Genomic DNA, 24,399 nt, shown 5'->3' on the forward strand with positions numbered 1-24,399 from the left:
CCTTACCACGAGCCGAAATGTGTCTGTGTGTCTGCTCCTCAGCTTTTGCATTTCCTCTGCTGCAACGTAAGAAGCGCAAGGACTAGGCTAGCATCTTTCCATCCCAGTGCCCAGAAGAGGGTCAGGCTCACAGGAGATGCTCAAACCACGCAGGGAGCCGACAGGTGCCGATGAGGACCTTAGAACACACACTGCTGGCATTCAGCCCGTGACAACCCGGAGAGCTCTTCTGGGCCCTTCCCAACCTCTTCTCATGCTGTCGCCTCTCCATCTGCTAGAGAAGGAGGAAAGGGCAGAGGAGAACTTTCCTTTAAAGGAAACACCTTTAGGGCGCCTGGGTGGCTCAGTCAGCTGAATGACTGTCTTCAGCTTGGGTCATGGTCTCGGGGTCCTGGGATCGGGCCCCGCATCAGGTTCCCTGCTCAGCGAGGGGCCTGCTTCTCCCTCTCCCTCTGCTGCTCCCCCTATTTGTGCTCTCTTGCTCTCTCTCTGTCAAATAAATAAAAATAAAATCTTAAAAAAAAAAATAAAGGAAACACCTTTAAAAAAGTTATTAAATAATAAATAATAAAATCATGGCAAAATAGAAGTAATGCAAAATTGAACATTTATGCGTATAGTTCAGTGTCATCGAGGACATTCACATTGTCATGCACTGTCCATCTCCAGAACGCTTTTCATCTGGCAAGACTGAAGTTCTACCCACTCAACACTAACCCCCCGCTCCCGCTCCCAGACCCCGGCACCCACCCTCACACCTTCTGTCTCTGTGAGTTTGGCTGCTCTAGCTACAGCATATATGTGGAATCACACAGTGTTTGTCCTTTCATGGCTGGCTCATTTCACTTAGCATGATGTCCTCAAGATTCCTCCATGCTTCAGAACATCCTTCCTTTTCGGGGCCGAGTAATATTCCATCCGGTGGCCATACTCTCTCTTATTTATCCATTCACCCTTCAATGGATCATTGGGTTGCTTCTGGCTTTTGGCAATTGTCAGTAATGCTGTTGTGACTATGGGTATGCAAATATCTTCTCTAACTTTTTAATCTGCAACCAGAGTGATTACAATTCTATTTGGAACTCTACATTATCAAGGAGCCAATTGTTTTGTTCATCTCCTCGTTTGATCTCTGGGTTGCAGGCCTCCTGAGAGAAGGGACCCAGCAGATGGGAGTTTCCACCATCTCCCAGCTGGGAGCGTGGAGCCAGGCACGTAGGAGACGCATGGGAGACACCCGTGTTTGTCAGGGCAAAGGAAGGATGAAAGAAAGCCTGCTCAGGCCACGCACACCCCTAAGAGGGGCATCCTGTCTGTGGTGATCGTCCGTACAGCTCCCACGACTGCCGACGTTCAGGGCCCGGCACATGGTGCTGTAATAAAGCACCACGGCCTGGGGGCTTAAACAACAGGAATGGATGCTCTCACAGTTTGGAAGGCCAGAAGTTCAAAGTCTTGATGTCAGCAGAGTTGTGCTCCCTGGAAAACCTGTGGGGGAGGCCCCTTTCTCACCTGTCCCTACTTCTGCGGCAATTCCTTGACTAATAGATGCCTTGCTCCAGTCCTCCACCCTCACGAGACCTCTCCCTCCGTGAGTCTGTGTGTCAGTTTCCCCTTTTTATAAGGACACCAGTATATGGATCAGCACCCACCCTAATGGCCTCTATAAAGACCTTATTTCCAAATAAGGCCACATGCTGAGGTCCTGGGGTTAAGACTTCAACATACCTTTTGGGGGGTGGTTATGATGCAACCCACCAGGTTGGGCCTGCATTTCCCCACCCCTTTGTAATGCCACACCCCAGGTGGTCTGCTTTGGGGGTCAAATGTGAGCGGAAGCGAGGGCCTCACTTCCAGGCCAAAGCACAGCTACCCAGGGGCCCTGAGAGCTGCTTCCTCCTGCATCCATGACCCAGACCCAGACGCTGGTCATGGAGGCGGAGCCTCGTCAGCCTGGGTCCCTGACCGACTACAACTGACAAAAACTCTGTCCTTGACCAAACCTTCCTCAGACCCCTCTGGGCCCTCTTCTCATCGGGGCCTCCCTCATGGCCTCCCCCTGTCCATCCTTGCCAAGCCCAGATCAGCAAGAATCCTAGGCCGGTTTTCAGAGAGTCCCTGGACCCTTGACACGTGACCGAATTCCTCTTCCGCACCCCTAATGGCCAGGACCTGCGTCTGAGTGCTCAGCCTACCCTTAGGGAGAATCCCCCCACCCTTGCTGTCCCCTCTTAGCAATTTCCACCCACGACCCCCCTCACTGCTCCTGGGCTGAAGCCCCACCCCCCCGCCGTATTCAGCGTTGAGTTTCAATCTCTCTCCCCTGTTGCAATCCTGGAATTAAGTCTTCCTTTCTGTTCGAACCGGGGTCAGAGCAATTTTTCTTAAATCCGGCCAGCAGCAGCCCTGCAAGGATAGGACACAAGGTCGAGAAAAGCCTCAGTCCCAGTGCCACGTGGGCTGTGGGGCAGACTCCGTGGTGCCCTTGGGGCCTAGGGCAGTCAGTGTTTGGTGCCTGGCGGACACTCCGTGAAAAACCAAAGGCGCCAAAATGACAGGGAGAAAGGCAAGGGTAGAAGGAATTTGCTGTAGGGCCTCCAGGGGACCCAGACTGCTGACAAGGTGTACGGGTGAAAGCAGGGGTCAGCACGACTTGTTTTTATCAGTCATCCCCTTTGTTCGCATTCTTAACTACCAGGTGCTCCCGGTCCCAGGACAGGCAGCAAGGTGATGCCAAAGGCAGCGTGAGGAGCTAGCAATGATCACAGTCCCCGGGGGGGGGCTTTAATGACTAGGGGCCACTACGGCTGGAAGCTCTCTCTCTCTCCCTGTTTCCTAATTAAATCCTCACAGCGACTCTAGGAGATGGGTATTATTTGTATCCCCGTTGTGGAGACGAGTACATTGGCACAGAGAGGTGGAGGGACTAGCCAAGGACACACAGATACTGTGTCGGGGCTGGGATCTGAACTCAAGCCGCCTTCCGGCCTCCCTGCTTCAGGTCTGGTCATAATCCAATGTGGTTTCACATCTGAGACAGGCTGGGCTTTGTGTGTGAATGTGTGCATGCGGGGGATGTTTGCACAGACCTGTGTGCATACCCGTACATGTGAGGAGGACTGCGGGCAGATGCCTGGACCCACGTCTGCACAGAGTACCCGGCGCATCTCACCGCGTGCTAGCAAATTCACAGATGTTTGGCGGGACATGGTGGGTTGCACAGGTCCATGCGGTGGGAAGGTGCAGAGCATTAGACTGCGGGTGGGTGAGGACAATGGTACCCAGGCCAGGGTCTTCTGGGAACCCAGGGGGCCACCTCAATCCTCACTCAACCCCGGGTGCCCAGCACGCTCCTTGTTTCAGGCGGTGATAACCGAGCGCAGCTTTGGGACAGGATCAAGTGCAGGTGAGGGAGTGGGCTGGGATGCTGGGCACGGGGTGGGGACGGATGTAGAGGAGTGAATGTAAATTAAGAGTCTGTCACAAAAACTCAGGGGAGATTATTGCAAGGGAAAGGTGACAAATTTGAGTGGTGACAGCTGCATCAGGCATAGAGATGAAGAAATGAGATGGAGAAGTACTTAGAAGACAAAAGTCCCAAGACGTGGACGCCAGACCCCGAGGGGAGTCAGGGCGCAGCTGTGGGCTGTGCGCTGCCCCAGAGGGAAGAGCCTCCCCGCATGGGTGGAAGGCTGAGTGCAAGTGGAGATACACAGCTCTTCCTCATGAAGACAAATCCCAGCAAATTAAGACAAATGACACGCTTTGTTGCTATGGAGACATCTGTGATGCCATACGCCCTCCCAGGATCCCACAGGACGCGGAGCTTCCGACGCTGGTCGTGTCCAGGGCTGTGCCTGGTGGCAGGTCCACACTCAAGCCCCTGCTCCCCTTGACACCTTGCTCCAGACAGAGAGGCCCACAGGGGCCGTCCGTCCAAGGCATCCTCCAGTCCTTCCTCCCCGCCCCAAGGATGTTGCCAGTCGGCGGAGCCAGCCCGCCCAAGAAGCACAGCGTGGTGCCCAACCTGATGGAGAAGGGCCTGATGCTCCTCCAGTGTGTGGCCGGCCGGGACAACCTGGTCCCAGACTGGAAACTTCGCCGGAGACAGCGCTCCCTCAGCAAGTCGGCTCAGGCCATCAGCCGCTTCTACAGAAAGAAGGTGCGGGGTCCTGGAGGGGGACGGCCAGGCCGCGGCACAGCTAACTCGGGGCTGGCCTGCTTCTCCCCCTTGAAGGGAGGCCTCAGGGCCTAGGCCTTCCAAATATGCTTTGGTGACGGATGAAGATGGGCCAATTCTGGGAGTGTAAAGAACCGGCAACCCGAAAGCCTGGAAGAGAAGATGGCCGGCCGCCCTGAGCCTTCCTGGCGGTTGGGGGGGGTCTCAAAAAGGAGCGAAGTCGGGGGAAGAGAGGACGAGGAAGGGATAGCACAGCTGGGTGGCTCCTGAATCTACTGTGGGCTCAGGGAGACCAGAGAGCCAACCATGGCCCCCCAGGAGGATGCCCGTGGTTTCTCTAGTGGGAGCGCGTGCCTGTCCTGAAGCCTTTGGTTCTCGGGAACAGGGCAGATGGCTATGGTCAGTGCACGCAGCTTCCAGGGGCTCTTCTCCCAGTGTCTTGCTGTCTCCACTCCACCAGGGCGAATACAAGCAAACCCCCAGCCCCGAGGGAACCACCTTCATGGCCGAACTAGAGGAGCTGAGAAAGGCGTTTCTCGAGCGCCCTGGCTGCCCTCAGTTCAGCACCAAGGCCACGTCTATGTCTCGTTACGGTGAGAGCCACCCACGGGGAGGCCCCCACATGGAAACCAGCTCCCTCCCTGGAGGAGTGGGGTGACCTTCCTGGTGCTCGTCAGCCAGAGTGGTGGCCAGTGGTGGGAACTCACTGTGCATGCAGAAGCACCAGCTGGAGCACGCAGCATGCCCGGGCAAGGGGGGCAGGGGGGAAGGAAAAGCCTTCTTGCTTTTCTCTTGTCTCATTCACCAGACTCAGTAGGGTTGGGGGTAGGGGAGAGGGAGAAGGCTCAAAATTCTAGAAGCTGCAGTAAAGAGGTCATGAGGCCAAAGATAGGAACCAACCCCAGTAAGGAGCCCAACCACCATCAGGTGAGACTGCACGCCGTTCTGATCTGAGAGAACAGGAGGCTTTGAGAGAGCAGCCAGGTGCTCAGCGGTCACCAGGGGGCAGTGGCCAGGCCGGGCAGCACCCTAGACCTCCCAGTTCCTGGGCCCCACACATGGCATTGTGGTTAGGGACAGGGAAATGGAAGCTTAGAGCCTGTGGCTAGCGATGGGGGCCTTGTTCATGTCAGAAGCAGGAGCCCCCACCCATTCAGGCCCTAAGCTCCCCTTTCTCAGGGCTGGAACCTCAGAGAGCAGCCAGCACTCCAGGTCCATGAATTCTGGACAGGGCTGGGATGGGCTGAGAGACCACACTGTGTCCTGCATGTGCCCGCCATTGACATGATTCATGACGGCCGAGGGGAGACGGGGTCTGCCGTCGGGGTAGAGGGGCCTCTTGGAGACTTTGAGGCTGAGCCATTTTTACAGATGGGAATGCAGGGTCCTTCCAGGGGAGGGGATGCATCAATTTGCAGAGATGAAGTTGCACCTAGTCTGTTCCAGGTGGGCATACAAATAGCAGGCAGGAGGACAGAATCACGGTTCGATTTAGTCCCAGGGTTCAATCCCATACATCCACCCACAAAAGTCACCTTTAATCCTACCTGAAGTTTAAAAAGAAATGAAATCATTGTCCCTGCCCGGGAGGTCTTGTGAAGACGTGGTCTTAGCTGTCATCAGCTAGCATTTTTAACACTCTGCAGGCTCATCCACCTCAGCCGGGGTGCCTGAGGAGTTGTGCATGGGCTTTGATTCCTGGAAGGTGACCCGGGACCCATCCTGCAGCCAGCGGTGCTCGGACACAAAGGTGGACGGTGAGGGCAGGGCCTGCCGCCGCTGGGACGAGCATGCCCCTGGGGTCCTCTCCTTGGCAGGCCAGCTCTGAGGCCTCTGCCTGCACCTGCTGGGACCTCTGCTCCCCTCAGGGCTCCCTGATTATGCCCCCATGGGACTCCCTTCCCAGGACCACCTGCCTGACCCTATGCCCCTTACACAGGATGCATCCCTCCTTGAGTAGAATGCACTGTTCCCACGCATGAATATACTTACTTTGGTTTATCCAAAGATGATCTCTGCACACAGAGGTCTCCTCTGCCTGAATGTGAGGAAACCCCTCACAAATGTCTGGGCCATCACTGTGACCCCTGGTGTCGTGACCCCTAGGCTCTGGGGATCTCCAAGGGCTGCTTTGATGATCTCCCTCCATTTATTCAACACACGCAGGGGCAGGTGGGGAGGGATGGACAATGGGGGTCAGCACTAGGAGGCGTGGAGGAGCCCAGCTGGGCAGCGAAGGGTTTCCCAGGGGCGTCTTGCGAGAGGGAAACTACCGTGGAACGCCCCAGGGCGGCTCAGCACTCGGAGTCTGACGCCCCCCCGGCTTCCCCACAGGGTGCCTCCTTCCCTTTAGTAAGAGTGCCTGTGAGTTCAACTACTTGCGGAAGAGGAGTGAATCCCAGATCATAAGCCCGGTCCCCAGCAGCCTGGTCCTGGCGCAGAGCCACCCGAAGAAGCGGTTACCCTGGTATATCTCAGTCATCCATGAGAAGGTACGGCCACGTGTGTGCAGAGCCCAGGGAAGACAGCCTGACCCTAATGCCCCAGCTCCACGTCCGGCAGGATAGGAGGGCCCAGCCAGCCCCCCGGGGCTCTTGTTGGGGTATCTGGTTAGCTGTCCAAGCAGGTCCCCAGATGTGGCCAAAAATGACCCCCAGTACCCTCCTTAGGCTCCCATGACTCAGCTGTTTTCCAGACCTTCTGGCCCCTGTGCATCTTCATCCCAGCGCGTGGCGGGTTGAGCTGGCATGGATCTCGTCCCCCTCAGCATGCAGCTGGCCACACGTATCATATGTCAACCATCCACATAGCTTTTGACCCACTATTTCCACTTAATAGAATATATCCTTGGAAACAGTAATAATCAGCTTAGTATGCAAAGATCTACCTACGAGTTGACTTGTTGTGATGTTACGCTCTGTGTCTTTGTTTGTGACAGAGACTGGCCCACACTTAACCAGTCTGTAATTCCCTTGTTTACTTTCGGTGTCAGAGTAATTCTGGCCTCAGAACAAACAATCAAAAAATTGGGAGGCATTTTCTCTTTCGTATTTTATTCTCTGGAAGAGTCTGCATGAGATTGGCAAAGAATTCATCTTTGAGGCCGTGTGTGCCTGGAGAGTCCTCATGGGGCAGGTTTTCCAAATAATAAATTCACGTCCTTGAAAGATACTCAGACTTCCTTCTCCCTCTTGTTTCAGTTTGGAAAAGCTATGTTTTTCGAGGAATGTGTCCATTACATGTAAATTTTCAAATTTATTAGCCTGATCCTGTGCATAATGGTCTCTTAATAACCTCCTAATTTCTTTTTTTTTTTTTTTTTTTTGACAGAGAGAGACAGAGTGAGGGAGGGAACATAAGCAGGGGGAGTGGGAGAGAGAGAAGCAGGCTTCCCACCGAGCAGGGAGCCCGATTTGGGGCTCGATCCCAGGACCCCGGGATCATGACCTGAGCCGAAGGCAGACGCTTAACGACTGAGCCACCCAGGGCCTCCCCCCCTCCATTTCTGCAGGAGAGAGAGCCTCTTTCCCATTCCTGACAGTGCTAACTTGGGCCTTCTCTCTCTCTCTCTTTTCTTTTTTTTTTTTTTAAAGATTTTATTTATTTATTTGACAGAGAGAGAGCACAAGTAGGCAGAGTGACAGGCAGATGGAGAGGGAGAAACAGGCTCTCCGCTGAGCAGCGAGCCGGATGTGGGGCTCGATCCCAAGACCCCAGGATCATGACCTGAGCCGAAAGCAGCCGCTTAACGGACTGAGCCACCCAGGCGTCCCTCTCTCTCTCTTTTCTTAGAATCACCTTCTGTTGTTGGTGGTGTTTTAAAGCTGGTCGGGCTTCAATGACAGTCATGGGAATGAGCACCACAGAATGTTGGGCAGCTGGTGGGTGTGCAAAGCCCAGATAGTGTGGCTCCACGAGTCTTCATTTTACCTTTATTCCTGACACTCTGCATTTTCTGAGAGATGTCACAATTTTAGAAGTGTCGATATCCTGAGACCACTTTGGGGAAAGCAATTCCACGTCAGGGAAAGCCTGAGGCTATCATGAGGTAGAACCACACAGGTCTATGTGAAAGGATGTTCTCTGCAAACCGAGGGAAGGGGAAAGCTCACGTGTGTGAAGTGGCCGGGGGAAGGGCTGCCCGCTTGGCTGCCTCCAGGAGCTTGGAAGCTGTCCTTAGGCTTCTCTTTCTCTCATCTCCACCTGGTCTGAGCTGAAGAGGTAGCGCGTCTCCACTGGAGGCAAGAGAGTCACCTGCAGCGACACGGCAGCATGGTGTCCACTCAGCGGCCCCAGTGGAAACGAGCATCCCCTTTCCAGCAACCACTGTCTGGTGTGGGACAGGTGCGTGGGTCTGAATCACCACGGCCCGGGGGAAGAAGGGTGATTTCTGCCAGGTTATTTTAGCTTAGCCGTGTGAATAATTCCACGTACCCTTGAGATCCCCGCAGTCCTGCCGCACCTGCCCCTGGCCCTCCCCCTCCCCCGCTCCCGGCTGGGTCCTCCGGTTTCCATCCTGGTTGCTCGGTCCCTCCCACCGTAGCCCGCAGCTCTTTCCTGGATCCCTCTGATGGATGCTCAGGTGCTGGTTCCCTTGCTTGCCCTAGCCGATGCGCGGGGGGCTGTGAATCTGTCCTCTCCGCAGCTCAGTTTCACCCCACAAGTCTCAATACATCTTGACAGTGTTCATTATCGTTCTGTTTAAGACATTTTCTAACTTCCTCTGTGCCTTCTGCTTCTTTGGTTCACGGGCCACGTAGGAACCTGGCACTTAAATCCCAAACATTTGGAGGACTTCCGAGTTCCTTTCTTTTCCCTCCTGGGACTGTGCAGGGTGCACTGCGGGCCCGGGGCCTTCCTTTACGCTGCTCTCGGTTCAGAGCCGCCGACGGCAAGTCCTTCCATTTCCAGCTATCCAAACACGTTGGTGCCATGTCTCCACCGCTGAGGAATCGAGGGCACTGAGATTTTGAGCACGGAAGGTGGAGGGGCAGAGGGTCTGGCTCCCTGCAAGCCCCAGGGGGTGGCTCTCGGAGGGTGTTGCTGGCTCGTTGTGGGGCCGTGCCCAAGAACCGTGTCTCCCACTGCGACTGGGGGGCTGGCCAGGACCAGGCCTGAAAGGGAGGCTGCCAGGAGTTTCCCCAGGCGAGGACTTGGTCCCCACCCTTGGGCAGGAGTGGCTGGGATTTCCAGGTCTGCTCTTCCTGCAGGCGCCCAGAGAGGGTGGGTCCGGGGCTGGGGGGAAGCCTGCGTGCACCCAGGGGCTGTCCATGCTTCTGTGCCCAGGATCACTGCCTGCTCATGCTGGGGGAGGAAGTGCAGCGGCTGTCCACGATGGAGGTGCTGCTTCAGAAGAAAGATGAGGAGGTCTTGGCCCTCCAGGAGGAGAGGGAGGCCTTGAAGAAACAGCTGAAATGCCTCCTTAAAAGCAAGGGCCAGGAGACATGGGTATGCCAGTGCATGAAGGTGAGTGGAGGGCCCGGGCTGCAGGCTCTGCCTCCAAAGTGTGCAAAGCTCCTGGTGGCCCTCAGGCCTCCGGCAAATGCCCCGTCATCCTGGAAGGCTGCCACGTCTTCGTGGGTAAAAGAGCTGTGAGCTGGACATCTAGACCTCTGTGTTTGGCTGCCAGCTTGCTTTCCCACCTGGGACAGGTCGTGTCACTCCCTGGACTGTTTCCTTACCTGTAAGCTGAGGGCCAGCCCCTCTGAAATCCCATAGGACGGAAGGCCCCCTGCAGGTGAAGTCTCCAGACCTGGCTTAGCCGTGGGCCCTGTGGGCGTGGTGGCCTGGATTCGCCTGATCTGTTCTGGCCGCAGGACGCTCAGTGTCCTTGCCTATACAGCAGGGAGGTCTGGGCAGAGGACTGAACTAGGCAGGTCCTGGTGGGGAAGTCACCCGGTCTAAAACCTCATTTCTTTCATACCTGAGGATCCAGCCTGGCATTATGCTAGGGGCACATGGGAGGGGGGTGGGGGCCTCGGACCGTCACCAGATCCCCGAGATGCCACCAGAGAAAGCTGCCTGGACACGGATGGTGCGGTACCAGCAGGCCGGGGCAGCAGGAGTCTGAAGAGGTCTGGGAGCATCGGCTTGCCTTCCCTGTTCCCCGGCCTCCCAGGGGCTGTTAGAGAGCCGTGAGCCCACACTGGGCCTACAGGGACATGCAACGTGGGCATGGCAGGCTGGCCCTCCACTCTCGGAACAAAGCGGGGGTGCCCATTGCTGCAAGGCCACTCCCTGGGGTGGGTCCAGGGGAGCGAGAAACCACACTGTTCCCAGGGCTGACCATTTGCAGGTCACCGTCCCCCCAGGGCTGCCCATCTGCCGGTCACTGCCCCCCTTCTCACCAACACAGCACCCTTGGCAGGAAGACACTTGACCCCCCTCTCCCCTGCAACATGGAGAGGCTGCTGTCCCCTTCCAGAAGGACGGGTCTCAGGACATCAGCCGGGGGAGCTGAGGGGGCAGTTTGGGACGCTGAGGCTCCTGTGGCCATCTTGCAGGAGCCAGTGCCAAAGCCCAGCGGGAGGCTGAGCATCCTGAAGACCTTCTTCCGAGACGAGGAGCTGCAGCACTGGAGGCAGGTGCGGGCCGCCGGGATCCTGAGCAGGCAGGCTTGGCCCCGGCTACATCTCCGGGGCTGCCCGGCGATGCCGGTGTCCTCCCTGCAGCTCCGCGTCGTGGGCCCTCAGCCACACCTGAGGGGAACAGGTGCAGGGGGGCAGGGCAGCTCCCGGAAAAGGGACTCCAGCTCCCCTGCCCACCCTGCCCAGGTGCGGGGCAGCCGGGCAGTGGCGGTCTCCCGAGATGGTGCAGCGGGACGCTGGCACGGCGGCTGGGGGAGTGCTCCCTGCGCCCTGCTCGCCTGCCCAGTGCCCCCTCCCTCTCCCAGCTTCAGGAGGAGTATGCCGTGACCGGCAGAGGCAAGGACCTGGACGCAGCTGGCGGCGAGGAAGAAGAGGCTGCAGACGCAGAGGAGATGGCGGATGGGGAAGGGGAGGGCCCGGCAGGCAGGAAGGGGGCCGCACCCAAGGAGGGGGGTGAGGAGCAGGAGCAGCTGGAGGAGGAGGAGGAGGAGGAGGAGGAGGTGGTGGAGCTGGAGGAGGAGAAGGAGGTGCAGGAGGAGGAGGGCCAGCGCAGGAGGAGCTCCCGCTCCCTGGAGGAGGCTTTCGAGCAGGAGCTGATAGCCCAGCTGGAGGAGTACGAGCACGTGATCCAGGAGTTCCAGACCGAGCTGGAGGTCACCAGGACCAGATACTCGCTCGCAATAGGTGGGGCGCTGGGGGCCCAGAGCCGTAGGTTAGAGGGTGGCCCAGGGGACCGAGGGACGCAGGGCAGGAGGCAGTAGCCCTCAGCCTGGGGCCACAGAGCCCCTCTGTCTCGGCTTCCTAGCCCCCTGCCCTCTCTCCCCTCCTTCCCACGCACGGCTCACACAGGGGCCATCACGTCTTTACAACGCCAAGTGGATTTCCAGGAATCCCAGCTGCACATGTTGAACATGGAGAATGAGACCCTGCAGAAGGAACTCCGGGAGCGGAAGGACCAGTTACAAGCCATGTCCAACAAGGTGGCCATGCCCGTCACGCAGCGGTCACCAGCAGCCCCGCCCATCCCCCCCATCCCGAGCTGGGGCAGCCTGTCCTGGGTCACACCAAGCCCCCTGGCCCTGCATTGCCCGCTGGCCCGCACTGTCCTCCCTTGGCTGCTTGGCTCCCGGTCACTTCTCCAGCATCCCCACGTGCTCGAGTCCCAGGGTTGAGCGCACGCACACTTAGAGAGGCCGCCCTTCCGCCAAGCCCACCCCTTGCTACACGTTTTGTTTTATCGAAGTTATTCACGCACACAACCTAAAGAATGAAATAGTCCCGCAGGCTTGTCACATAACAGGGGCGTGTCCCATCCTCTTCCCTCTTATGTGCCCATCCCCCAGGGCGACTGCTCTCAACTCTTCTTCAGGAATCACTTTGCAGGTCTACAAATGGCATGCTTCTAACACCCATTCTGGAATTTTCTCCATCCTAGCATTATCAAGCACTTCCCTGTTTCCTCCCCTGCCTGGGGTCCCCAGCACAGGCAAGTCGGCCTCCCGCAGGTGCCGTCCCACCATGATGGGATGCTCGGGGTATGACTGTCAGCAGCTCATGCCCACCTGGGACTCAAACACAGGTTTTGCCGAACAGGATTAAGTTTCCTTCTTTTCTGATCTACTCCCATGTTTTCACTGGAGCACATCCTGCAGTAGTCTTCTGATAAAAGAATGAGTGGGTGTAAATTTGTGGGGGCAGCATATTCTGCTAATGTCCTTATTCTATACGTCAGTAGAATTTGGTGGGATGCCAAACCACAGCTGGGAGAGCACTTTGCGTCCACGGTACTGCCCCATGGGCCCGAGCAACCAAGGCTGCTGGGGGGGAGTCCTGGGCATTCCCAATTCTCACTTGCCTGGGACCGTGGTCTGGGTGCGCTGCTGCGTCTCCAGAAAACCGCTGGGCTCTTTGTCCCAGGTGTCCTGAAACTCCGCTCTGGAAGGTTACGTTATCTTGTTTTTTCTTCTCTCCGTCTTGTTTCTTGGACACTCCTCCTGGCGTCCCCGGAACCCCGTTCCTCCTCCTCTTGCTGTCCGCTCCCTCCTGCTCCCCATCTCTGGGTCGTTTGCTCTATGGCCCATGTTCCCGGCACTTTATCCACAGCCGCCTCCTGTGCTCCCCTTTGTTGCACGGACGGCTTCCAAGATCTCTCTTGTTCTCCCACGTCCTTTTTCTTCTTTTTATTTATTTATTTATTTATTTTAAAGATTTTTATTTATTTATTGAGAGAGAGAGAGAGAATGATAGAGAGAGAGCATGAGAGGGAGAAGGGTCGGAGGGAGAAGCAGACTCCCTGCTGAGCAGGGAGCCCGATGCGGGGCTCGATCCCGGGACTCCGGGATCATGACCTGAGCTGAAGGCAGTCGCTTAACCAACTGAGCCACCCAGGCGCCCTCCTTTTTCTTCTTTTGTTTCACGATTCAGTGTCTTGTCTATGCCCTGCGGAATACTCATGATCGCCGGGCTCAACTTCCTGAATCTTTTTGATCGCCCGCAAGTGCCCTGGGTCCCTTTGTCTTGGTGTCTGTCATTCATGAGAGACCCTCACTCGTGCCAGAGCTGAGTGGGGTCTCTGAGCACACAGCAGTAAGTTTGTGCTTCACACGCATGGGCACATGTGGGCACTTCAGCCGAGCGTGCGGAGGCTGTCTTGTCAGTTCTTCGGGGAACCGGGAAATTTCTTGCCTGGAATGAGAAGGCCTAGCTGCCGGTGTTCTGGGAGCCAAGATGGGAAGACAGCGGGGGCATCCACATTTGGCACCCACATCCCCCATCTGGAGCCTGGGGGGTCCACCCTCCACTGCACCTGGCACCTCCTTAGCCAGAGACTCTCTGCTATGCCCCCGACATCCAGTCTCTCACCAGGTGAACAAGACACAGGCTTCCAGTTGCTGGAGGGCTGGGACGGGTCTGCAGCTCTTAGTTTCTGGAAAAGTATCCACTGATCCTCCCCATGTTAGGTTCCAGATCCAGAAGAACCACCAATTTCTGAGATTTGAGGACCAGAAGAGTGAGCTGGGCTTGTTTTCAGCTCTCCACCCCTGCTGGTTTAGGGCCTGGCCTTCCGGGCCCTGCTCTCCAACTCCCCATGTGTTTGCCCCTCTTGTCCTTGGCAGAAGTCCCGCGGCTTTCATCGTACTGAGGCTCAGGGCGAAAAGCTGGATGCAAGTGTTCCATCTGTCCTCTTGTCCCCGACTCCCCCTGAGCCAACCCCCCCGTCTGCCTTCCAGTTCTCCAACCTCAGGGAAGACAAGAAGCACGAAGAGATGATGGGCATCATCGAGAAGGACAACATTCTTCTCCGCCAGGTGACCGCCAGGTGTGGTTAAACAGCCAGACCGCTGTTCTTGTTGTAAGTCCTGACAGCGCAGGCAAGATGAGCTGGAAACCCCTTCGCAGTGAGTCGGGCCCCCCTTCCTTAGGCAGCACCCCGGTGAGCGCATCGCAGGAGCGCGAGCGCGAGCGCACGCAGAGGCTCCTTGCCCTTGCTGGCTCCATGAGGGCCGGCGGTCTTTCGGGGGAAGGACAGGCGGGGAACACGGGTGACCCGTCTGGGCCGGGTGGGCCTACTCCTCTGTCCTCCCTGGCTCCCCTGCAGCAAGTGTTGGAGCTGCAGAGCAAACTCGAAAAGCAGGAGCGCATCATCTCAGAGTTCAACGTCACGGTCGGCCGGCTGCAGGCCCAAGTGAGCCAGAACCAGAACCACCTGCAGAGACGGAAGTGGCTGCAGGAGGAGATGCTGAGCAAGAACGAAATGATCCAGCAGGCGGAGCAGCAGGCCCGCGTGGCCCTGGAGAGCGCCCAGTCCCGGGTAGGCCCCGCGTGCGGAGCGCCCGCGCCCGCCCACCGCCGAGGGGGCGGGCCGTGCGCCGAGGGGGGCGGGGGCTTAGGCTCACTCCCCCGCGTAGCCCCGCCCCGGCACAGAGTCGGCGGTCCAGAAATGGTGGCGGAGAGCGTCGGTGAAATGGGGCTTGCACACTGGGCGGGGCGGGCCGTGTGTGGCTTGTGCTGTGAAGGCGCGCGAGGGTTTGGATAGCCGGCCAGGAAGGAGCGCTCCGGGGCCAGGGGTACCATCTATTTATAGTTTTCGGGGTGCGTGCAGGGGTCGGGCACCGTTCTAAGCAGCTCACTGAAGTCTAACCTCGTGAACAAAGCTAGGAAGCAGGTGTTCTTAGCGTCCTCACTGCTCACATAAGGAGCCTGCAGCCGGAGGGGCGAAATAACCCTCTGGCGCCCCCAGAGCTGCGTGGGGGTGGTGCTGGGATGTGAAGAGCCCGACCCCATATCTGAGCCCCCATGCTACACGTGAGCAAAGGCACAGAGGGAGGCCGAGGTGCCCTCTGCTGAGGGACCCAGGCCAAAAAGGAAATCAGCGAAGAGCCGACCAGAATCCAAAAACCAGCAGAGAGAAAGTCCTGTGCACGTCGGCTTTTGAAAGAACACCTTCCCCCGCCCCCCCGCCGGAGTGCCTGCTGTAACGGGGTGTGTTCTCCCCACCCGGAGGAGCCAGCCTCCCGCTGGATGGCTCGGCAGCATCAATGACGGCCGCCACCGGCTCTCTCCTAAAACTGTGTTTGGGATCCAGCAGTCCTCCCAGCTACAGTGTGAGCAGGGGATGGTGCATCATTGGTCTGGTTCTCGCCTCAGTTTGGTAGCGCCTGGAATGCTGTGTTGAGAAAGTTTGTGGGGGCAGGTCTGGGGTCCTCAGGAAGTGGTGCTGTGGCCCGTGAGTGACGCCTGCAGCAGCCCGGGCATGGGGCACTGTGGCTGGACACTCCAGGTGACCGCCACCCCTTGCCCAGCAGCAGTCACCTCCAGTACAGGGGGCAGGCCCCCCTTCCCTCGGTAACCCCTACACCCAGTAGGGTATGGGGCGCAGAGCTGGCACCAATCCACATTGGAAAGAAAGGAAGCCCCCTCCCCACCCAAGGTCCAGGGGCTCCTAACATGCCCTCTGTCACTTCAACGCTGTCCCGGGGGCAAAGTGGACCGTCCTGCAGCCCTTTTGAGGCAATGCAAACTCTCTTGAGGCCGGCTCTCACGTGGCATTTCGGCATCATCAGGGCTTCTGCTCATTGAGGGTGAGGAGCGGGTGCTGAGCTGCCACCATAACTTGGGGGGCCCGTCTGAGTGCTTCTGGGGCTCAGAGTGGAGAAGATGAACAATGCATATCAGCACAATGATGCTGATGGCAGCAAGACTAGATAGCCTTAGCTCTGTCCTAGTTAACTCCTGGTTACCACCCCGTTCATGGCTGGTTAATGCAAACAGCGAGCACTGCCTCACCATCCAGAGAAAAGGAGGAAGGGCTGGGAGTACAATAGGAGGGATGGCCAGGTGTTCCCTGCAGTGCTAACAGTGAGGGGCTGATAAGCCTGCAGGGTGTTCCTGGGGGCATCCCAGAGTCCCCCCTGGGGGCAGGGAGTGCCAGCTCCCTTGTGGACGGGAGGATGGCCTGCAGGGTGCTTTGGAGACCTTGTACTGTTTTTTCTTTTTTAAGCCATGTGCAGGTTTTACTTTTTCAATTAAAAAAAAAAAAAAAAGTAGTAGAAAGTCTTAAAGCCTGGATGCCCAGCCACCCTGGGTCTGGGTTTTGATTTGGCACCTTCTAGCTCACAGGCAGACCAGCTGGCCTCTCCAAACACTTCCAGTTCCTAAAGCTTCGAAAAGTGAGGACAAATCTACCTTCTGGAAGGCTTTACTCAGGGGCGGGTGTAATTCGCCCCCTCCTTCCCTTTGCTCACAGCTTGAGAGACTGAGAAACAAGATCATCCAGGCCACCTTCAGCACCTCCGGGGTCAAGTCCTTTGCCACTGAGATCTCTGACAATGACATTCTGGAAGCTTTGCAGGTATATCCAGCACTGGGCTGCTTCCTGGTCCCTGAGGCTGCGTCTCTAGGGTGACACTTACTGATCTGCAGCGGGGGGCTGAGGGGACCCCCATTCTCGTCCTGGCTGTGTCACCACTCACTGTGCCCCGGGATCAGCCTTGCTCTCTGCTTAGGCAGAGGGGACCAGATCTCCCCATGGCTAGGCTGCTCTCAGCGTTCAGCTCCGGGGTGCAGTGGGGAGGGGACCAAGCTGCTGGGGTCCTGGAGATTCTCCAGCAGCAGGAGCAGCCCCCCCCACCGCCAGGTTCTGTCCAGTTCAGCCTCTTTGGGGATGCTTCTTGGCACCTCAGCGTGGCCTCAGCTGGAATCCTCGTCTGCTCAGCCAGGACCCCGGCATGGCCCCCCTTCCCTGGCCTTGGTTCAGGCTGTCGTCCCGATGACCCCAAGCAGAGGCCTCCCGGGGCAGTGTGGTGCAGGACAAATAGCGCAGGCTTTGGGGCTGGCAGGGGCAAGCCACCACGCCCGTGGGTCTTGGCTGACAAGCTGTGGGCTGGCTCTTGAGTTCACTGAGCAGTAGAGCCTCCCTCTGCACGCGGGAGAGAGCCTGGCTGCCTTCTGGGCATGGTGGGGGGAGGGCTCTGGGAGAAGAGCCCTGACTGCCACGTGCTCTGTGCAGGGCCATATGGACTCTCACCAGGGGCCGCTTCTGTCCCCACGCCCCAAGCCTCCCACGGCATGGCCCTTTGCCCCAGCAGGTGCCTATGACCTTCCAGCACCCACATTTCCCCGAGACCTGATTTCCTTCCTCCTATGTCATGGGGTGGGGCCCTGGTCAGCAGTGCCCCTGTAGGGTGGCAACAGTCTGGGGAGGGGGGACACCTGCAAGAGGACCTGGGGAGAGGTCTCTGCAGCCTGGCTCCTGCTGTTTGGTGTGGGGGAGAGGGAAGGAGAGAGGGATGGGAGGAGTCATCAGTACCCGCCAGTAGCCAGGAAAGAAGCCCTTTCCTCTGCTGCCCGCAAAACAGTGATGCGCCAAAGCAGCAGAGGTGAGGGAGGGTCTGGCCATCTCCCTGTGCGCAGGACAGAAGGGACTTGAGGGACAGACTCGATGGCCTCTGAGGTCTCTTGGTCTGGGCCGCTCGACATCCTCAGAGGACATAAGAAGTGCAGTTAGCGCTGCTGCAGCGTAGAGGTGACGCCAGCCCGTGGCGGGCTGAGTTCTGCAGCTTCATCCCGGGGCGGGATCAGCAGGGGTGGGGAGTGTTTCCAGCACGGAAGTTAGCAGATGCCACAGACCAGAGCTTTCTCCGCTGGAGAGCCGGTCAGGTCAGCGCACACCACTGCTGCGCCCCCCGCACCCCGCCCCCGCTCGGGGAGGAGAGGCGGGGTCCCCGCCACCGAGGCCCGGGCTTCTGTTGCAGAGGATCATCTCTGAGAGAGCCGACTACTACAATCAGCTCAAACAGAAAGGCGCCAGAGTGCCTCCCCTGCAGCAGACAGAGGCCTTGTCCTCCCCGAACAAGTCCAAGAAGATAACCTCCAAGTAGACCCAGCCCGGGCCCCCAGACGCCAGCCCACCCAGCGGAGGCCGGCACCCAGCTCAGGGAGCCAGCCCTGTGCGGCCCGGCCTTTTCGCTTTAGAATTAAACTCTGCCATTGGCCATGAACTCAGCTTTTCCGTCTCCCGGGACTCGTGGGGGCTTGGGCGACCACCACAGCCCCCATCTGCCCCCCTGGCTCCTTCCTGGGGAGACCCCCACACTGAGCAAGGGCCCACCCCTGAGGCCCAGGCTTAGGAGGCCCGAGACCCGGTGCCTATCCGCCCCTTCCCAACACCTGCGGCACAAACCTGTGCGGTGGGGGCGCCCCTAGCTGGGGCACCGCTTTGCGGCTGCGACCCGTCTGGGAGACAGTGGAGGCGATCTTCTACTCCTGTTCCCATCACTGCTGCGGGAGTGGAAGCTCCAGGAGGCCAGGCACCCTGATCTGCGCAGTTCACCCTGTCTGCGTCCCGCACCCCGCAGGCTCTGGGCACAGCAACGCGCTGCACGCAGGCACCCGCCCGCGGCGTCTGCTCTCGTCCTCCACCCCCACCCACCTGTGCGCGCCGCCGGCCTTTCCTGCTTCGCGCTCGCCGCGGGCCCAGGGCGGGAACCCGAGGAACGGAGCTGGGAACTCCGCGCAGGCTCCCCAGGGGCGCCCCGCCTGGGCCGCCTCGCCTGTCGGATCAGACTCAGGAGCGCCCTGAGGCTCCAGGGCCCGCTTCTGCTCCAGAGTCCGGCACCTGCACGGTCTGGGGGTGGACCCGCGCCCCCCCACCCCTGGGACCCGTGAGGGCCCTGTTGCCCGGGCAGCCCCTCTCCCCTGCAGACCCTAGCCCAGGGGACCCCCTCTCCTCTGCCGACCCCGTGCCCCTACGGCCCCCTTTCCCATGTTGCCTCCTCTCCCCGGCAGCCCCCTCTCTCCCCTGCGGCCCCTACAGCCTTTTTCGCTGCAGCACGCACGCCCTCCGGCGGCCGCGTCCGGAACACCTGGGGCCTGGGGTCGGCGCCCCCGTGCGGGCTTCGCCCCCTGCCCCGCCCCCAGGTCGCCACGCCCCCCCGAGGCCCCGCCCCTCCCGGCCGGGACACGTCTGCGCGGCGCGGAGGGCAGGAGGCGGAGGCGCTGGTGGGACGCGCGTCGGGGGGGCAGCTTCCTCGTGCAGGCGGACGGAGGAGGTGGGCCTGGCCGCGGCCTCCCTGCCCTGCGAGCGGCCGCCCGGGAGTCCCGGAGCTGCGGGGTGGGGGCGGGGGGAGCGCTGATCCGGCCGAGCGACCCCGGGCCGGGTGGCCACGTGCGGGAAATGTCCGCCTGGCTCCTGCTGTCTCTGGACACCCCAGCGTTCCCTTCCCCTTCCCGCTCCTCGAAGGGCCGCTCTTCTTCACCTTTTCTTTATTTTCTGGTTTTTTGTTGTTGTTGTTGTTTTTTGAGGTTGCAGGCATCAGCCGCACCTCGGACCTTGACCTGCGGCCTGGGAGGAGGCGGGAGAGATCCACTGGCCGGGCAGAGACCACCTGACCACCTTCCTGGGCGCCGGAGTCCGGGCCCCACGCCAGGACTCTCCCTTTGTAAGTTGTGGGCTCCTCGGAGGTGCTTTGGGGGCGAAAGGGTCTAAGGTATGCGGTGGTATCCCCAGAGGGTCCCCAGCTTGGCGGGTGTCTCCAGGTACAAGGCGTGACCCTCTGGTGGGGGTTGGAGAGTGAGGCCCGCAGGATCCCAGCTCTAGGCACCTCACCAGCTTCTAGTGGCTTTGTTCCACCGAGATGACTTGAGAGCCAGGCTAGTCTCCATCAGTTAGGAATACTTTCCGCTGCCCACGGCAGGAACCCAGGCTTGAACAGGTGGGGGTTGACTCTTCTCACCAAGAAGCCCAAGGGTGGGTAATTGGTGTGGATTTGGAGAGTCCACACGATAAGGGCTGGTGTTGCATGGGTATCTGGGCTGCAAGGTGGCTGCTGCAGCTTCGGCCATCACGCCGGGGCAGGAAGAAAGAAGTGGCTGCTATTCCCTTGGTGAAAGCAAGAACCCCCCAGCTCTGCTACACCCCAGCACTTTGCCCTCATCCGGCTGGCCTGGGGGGCCAGGGGCCAGGGTATTAAGCTTGTCTTAGCCCCTGGCTGTCATTTGGGGTGGCACATTGCTGCCTGGCACAGAATGGGACTCTGCTCCAGGGGTGGACAGGGGGTGGACGTTAGGTAGACAGCTAGCAGAGTCGGTCCAGAGCCCCTTTCCCAGACACACCTGGGAAGGCACAGCCCACAGTCCGCAGACACTTGGCATCCCTTGGGCCTGAGAACGGCCCCTGATCTGAGTGGCTGTGGCAAAGCAGGTGCTCCCACCTGACAGGCAGGCCTTGGGGCTCGGAGACAAGCTCCCTTCCTTCCTCCCCGCTGGGCTGGGGTTGGGGAAAGGGACGACAGGGAGGCACGTCAGGAGTTTCTGGGTTGGCCTCTTGCCGTTCAGTGGCCCGCTGTGCCTTTAAGCCTGTCTCCAGGATTCTGTGGGAGCGGGTCCCTAGAAGAGAGGCCCCTGCCTTTCCAGCCCCTGGACTCCCAGCAGGCCCAGGTGGCCCCCAGGCTCCGGCTTCTCCCGCAGGCGGTGTCGGGGGCGAGGGGCTGCAAGTTGGACAGGCCAGAGGACACTGGACACGCTGGGTCGCTGCTCTGGCGCTCCAGGCCTCCCCCGACTTGCCAGACAGGCCGGACCAGCCGCCGCCCCATCCCCTGCCTTCCCAGCCTCCGGAGTCGCTCTGGGGCCTTATCTGTCAGGAATGGGGAGGGAAGGAAGGCAGTTATCAGGTCAAGGACCCACGGTATCCTGTGCTGTCCTCCAGGGTGGCCTCAGCTCTGCCAGAGGCCTGCTCCTTCCCCCCCCCCCCCCACCCCGGGACTGGGCTGGGTGGAGACAACCTCTCACATTCCTGAGGGAAGGGTTTGCAGCCTCCCTGGGTTGGAATTCCTGCTTGGCCTCCTCCCATGTGACCCTGGGCAAGTGGCTGGGCCACTTGGCGTCCTGGTCCGCTGGTAAGCCAGGTGAGAAGATTCGGGGGAAGGAACCAGCCCGCCGTCGTGTCCCCCCACCCCCGCCCCTACCCCCAGGCAGACCCTGGCCTTAAGCGCAGCCCCACACGGAGCCCCAGCCACTGCTGTCACCGGGACCATGCTTGACAGGGAGTCAGGGCCCCGCACGCCTGCCTCGGTCTCCTCGTCCGTGAGCGCCTAAGCCCAACTTCTGCCCCTCTTGCCGTAGCCCCCGCAGCATGCAGCCCCAGGAGAGCGGCGTCCAGTACAGCAGGTGGGATGACCGCAGCCGGGATGAAGTCCACGTGGTGGCTGGGTCCAGCCCAGAGGAGGCCTGGACCTGGGAGAGGTGAGGGCCCGTAGGCCCGCAGGAGGAGCCCTCCACCTCCTCGTCCCCTCCTGGCGGCTTCCATGCTGCAGGCCCCCCCACCCCAGCCCCAGCAGTCCCAGCCACCCTGGGCCCTGCACCACCTCGCTGGGCTCCCTCCTGTCTCCCGAGTCAGCAGAGCATACAGACCACCCTCCTTCGGGGTCCACCTGCCCCAGGACCCGCTCCCTTCCAGCCTAGCCCCCCGGTCCACTCGGGCTCATGTGGGGGCGCTTCTCTCCCTAGGATCTCCCGGAAGCTGTGCTCGGGCAAGCTGGGCATCGCCATGAAGGTACTGGGCGGACTGGCCCTCTTCTGGGCCGTCTTCATCCTCGGCTATCTCACTGGTTACTACGTACACAAGTGCAAATAAGGCTGCCCAGCACGCACACTCGGGGCTGGCCGCCCGTGCGTGGGGACATGGGCTTGGGCGGACACCCCTGTACGCCAGAACCCCCTTTGTATACACTGAACCCCATGTACACGATCCTCGTATACAGAAGACTTTTCTCTCTGCGCAGACGCACGCCCCCACCCCCGACACGGACCCCAGGGTGCCGAGGTCACTGGCCAGCGTGTGGGCACACAGGTGAACAGGGACACAGGAGCACGTGCCTGGCGCAGGCGGCCAGCCCGAGACACTAATGGCCGGGAGACTGCGGGACACGCCTCCAGAGCCCCTGCAGAGGGCCCAGGCCTGGCAGCCCCAGGGAGGGGTCCTCCCTGAGGGGACCTTGTGGGGCTGTGGGGCCCCCGGGAGGCCCCTGCCCTCTCTGGGCCCTCTGACTCCTGCTTTGCAGGGATGGCTCTGAGGGGGCCGTGTGTGTCCCTCTGCCAACCCCCGAGGGTGGGGAGTGGGGCCTCAGCCCTTGTCTGGGACCCACCACCCAGTCTTCCCTGCAGTGAACTGGCCGTCCCCCCCGAGGGAGCGGATCCGGTGGGAAGGCGCTTCCCCCACCCTGCCCTGTGGGAGCCTGGGTGCCAATGCAGCCAGTGAAAAGTGTGTTGGATGAAGGATGGGTGAGGGCCTCTTGCAGGAGCCCGGCCACCTGCCCGGTGTGAGGCCAGCTGGAGGGCACTTGGACAACAGTGGGAGGCTTGTGGGAAGGGCCCGTCCTCCCTCCCGCTTGGCTCTGGGCCTTGGAATGTGTCTTTGCCTGGCTGGGCTGTCTCGTGGGCCGTGAGCCCCTGGGGGCAGGCCCGAGGACTGGCCGCTGGCGGGGCCTGTTCCTGCCTCACCTGACCGGCTGCGGACAAGGCCTCGGCTCAGAGGTTCAGTCCTGTCCCCCTGCCTTGTTCCCAGTAGGTGCCCTCCGGGGCCCTGTGTTCACCCCCACCTACTGACTACAGGCTCATGTCTCAGGCCCCATAGACCCTTGCCAGAAACACCTTAGCAGATGCTTCTTCCCAGAGGACTGAGGGCGGGAGATGAGGGACGGTCAGTGTCCTCGTGGAGCCCGACACCGGAGGGCACATGGCAAACCTGCATGTCAGAAGCCAAGCTGGCAGGGAAGGGCAGAGACCCCATGAGACTGGCTTGCCTGTTAGGGACAGCTGCACCACCCAGGGGGTCCCTGGCTCTGCCCGCAAGGAGGGTGTGGCGCTGGTGGGCCGGGCCTGCGCTGGGGTCTCCAAGCAGTGATGGGGGTCTGCTGTGGGATGGGGGACGAGGGAAGCTGGTTAAGAGGCAGAGGTCTGGTCCAGCCAGCCCTGGTCTCTGGGCCTCAGCACCTGTCCCCAAGAAGACCCTGCTCCCGGCCCTGTTCGGCCACACTTGAGGAGGGAGGCGTGCCGCCGGCCCGCATCTGGCCAGCCTTACCCTGGTGCCCCTGCTGGAGCCACCACGGGGGGGCACTGGGGGGGGCACAGCTGGGTTGCATGGGCTCTAGGACGTTGGCAGTCTGCTCCTGAGGTGCAGGGGCTGGGTCTCTCCAAGACTGGGTGCAGCCTCTGCCAAGAGCCAGGCCAGGGTGCTGGACAGAAAAGAGAAGGGCCCGAGGTGGCTGCCGCCCACCCCTCCTCTCTGAGGCCATTCTGGTCTCCCTGACTTCCGAAACGCCTTGTGGGCTTCAGGGTCCCACTGTCTGAGCAGCCCCTGGGCAGGATGCAGTCTGCTGATGGACCGGTCAGACGGGAGGGGCTGGGGGCCAAGGCTGCAGCACGCTGAGGAGGGAGGACAGAGCAGGTGGGGCAGCAAGCAGGTGTGGTCCACGCATGAGGGGCACTGTGGGGAACCAGTCTGGGGGCGGTGTCCTCAGGGCCTCCGCAGCTCAGCCCAGCACTGCCCAGCGATCCCCGCAGGTCCTCACAAACACCTCCCTGGGTCGGGGGGAACCCCACGGGCAACAACAGATGACAAAAGCCATCTGGATCTGATCTTCGTGCTCTGTGCGCCCCAAGGCCCAGCAAGTCTCAGGATGAAGAGCAGGGTGCGCCAGCCCACTCCCTGGTGGACGTGCGTGTCCCCTTCCGGGGGCTGCACCAGCGGCCGGGCCTCTGTGCGGGGAGACTGCAGGCAGAGGCCCTTGGGCCACATACCACCCCCTTGTGAGCTGCCTCCACCAGATGTGGCCCCGCAGGCCCTGGCCAGGGAGGGGTGACAGCACCCTGCTGAGTTGTCGGGCAGTCTCCCCTCCCACTGAGACTCAGGAATGAGACCTGCTGGGGGCAGGTGCCCTGGGAGGGGGTCCACCTCCCGCTCCAGACCTGGAGGGCCCAGCAGCCTCTCTGGGCAGAGCCTGTGTGATCATTAAGCCCTTCTTGCATTTTGCTGGCAAGATCTGGGCTGGGAAGGGGGGGTTCAGGTCCTCTGTTTCCCCAAAGTCACTACCCCGAAATACTGCCAAGAAAGGATTCACTGGGGAGGAACACAGA

General features: G+C 60.2%; 2 protein-coding genes across 4 annotated transcripts; both read left to right on the forward strand.

Moving 5' to 3' along the window:
• Positions 1–3,765: 3,765 nt before the first annotated feature.
• Positions 3,766–19,111, forward strand: CCDC27 (coiled-coil domain containing 27). The gene is made up of 12 exons (XM_006748175.2): positions 3,766–4,162; positions 4,641–4,773; positions 5,827–5,937; positions 6,515–6,672; positions 9,467–9,646; positions 10,684–10,764; positions 11,073–11,451; positions 11,617–11,747; positions 13,998–14,075; positions 14,366–14,578; positions 16,514–16,618; positions 18,021–19,111. Exons 1-12 carry the CDS (start codon positions 3,974–3,976, stop codon positions 18,144–18,146), a joined length of 1,884 nt encoding a protein of 627 aa, XP_006748238.2. The 5' UTR covers positions 3,766–3,973; the 3' UTR covers positions 18,147–19,111.
• Positions 19,112–19,217: 106 nt separating this feature from the next.
• On the forward strand, positions 19,218–22,012 carry SMIM1 (small integral membrane protein 1 (Vel blood group)). 3 transcript variants are annotated; one of them, XM_081817335.1, is made up of 4 exons: positions 19,218–19,316; positions 19,570–19,706; positions 21,388–21,507; positions 21,772–22,012. In XM_081817335.1, exons 3-4 carry the CDS (start codon positions 21,398–21,400, stop codon positions 21,896–21,898), a joined length of 237 nt encoding a protein of 78 aa, XP_081673461.1. In that variant the 5' UTR covers positions 19,218–19,316; positions 19,570–19,706; positions 21,388–21,397; the 3' UTR covers positions 21,899–22,012. The 3 variants fall into 3 exon arrangements, with proteins under 3 accessions (XP_081673461.1, XP_006748233.1, XP_030874995.1); XM_006748170.3 differs by having other exon boundaries at positions 19,225–19,316; positions 19,577–19,706; XM_031019135.2 differs by lacking the exon at positions 19,218–19,316 and having other exon boundaries at positions 19,327–19,706.
• Positions 22,013–24,399: the final 2,387 nt, after the last annotated feature.

Source organism: Leptonychotes weddellii, chromosome 4, assembly GCF_054177405.1.
Source record: "Leptonychotes weddellii isolate Sample4059 chromosome 4, ASM5417740v2, whole genome shotgun sequence".
Lineage (NCBI taxonomy): Eukaryota > Metazoa > Chordata > Mammalia > Carnivora > Phocidae > Leptonychotes > Leptonychotes weddellii.

Excerpts from the sequence above, each read along its gene's own strand:
- CCDC27 (XM_006748175.2), top strand. The coding sequence starts at position 3,974 with ATGTTGCCAGTCGGCGGAGCCAGCCCGCCCAAGAAGCACAGCGTGGTG. Across the intron at positions 10,765-11,072 it reads AGCTGCAGCACTGGAGGCAG|CTTCAGGAGGAGTATGCCGT; the intron begins GTGCGGGCCGCC and ends TCCCTCTCCCAG. Across the intron at positions 11,452-11,616 it reads CAGATACTCGCTCGCAATAG|GGGCCATCACGTCTTTACAA; the intron begins GTGGGGCGCTGG and ends CGGCTCACACAG.
- SMIM1 (XM_081817335.1), top strand. The coding sequence starts at position 21,398 with ATGCAGCCCCAGGAGAGCGGCGTCCAGTACAGCAGGTGGGATGACCGC. Across the intron at positions 21,508-21,771 it reads GAGGCCTGGACCTGGGAGAG|GATCTCCCGGAAGCTGTGCT; the intron begins GTGAGGGCCCGT and ends TTCTCTCCCTAG.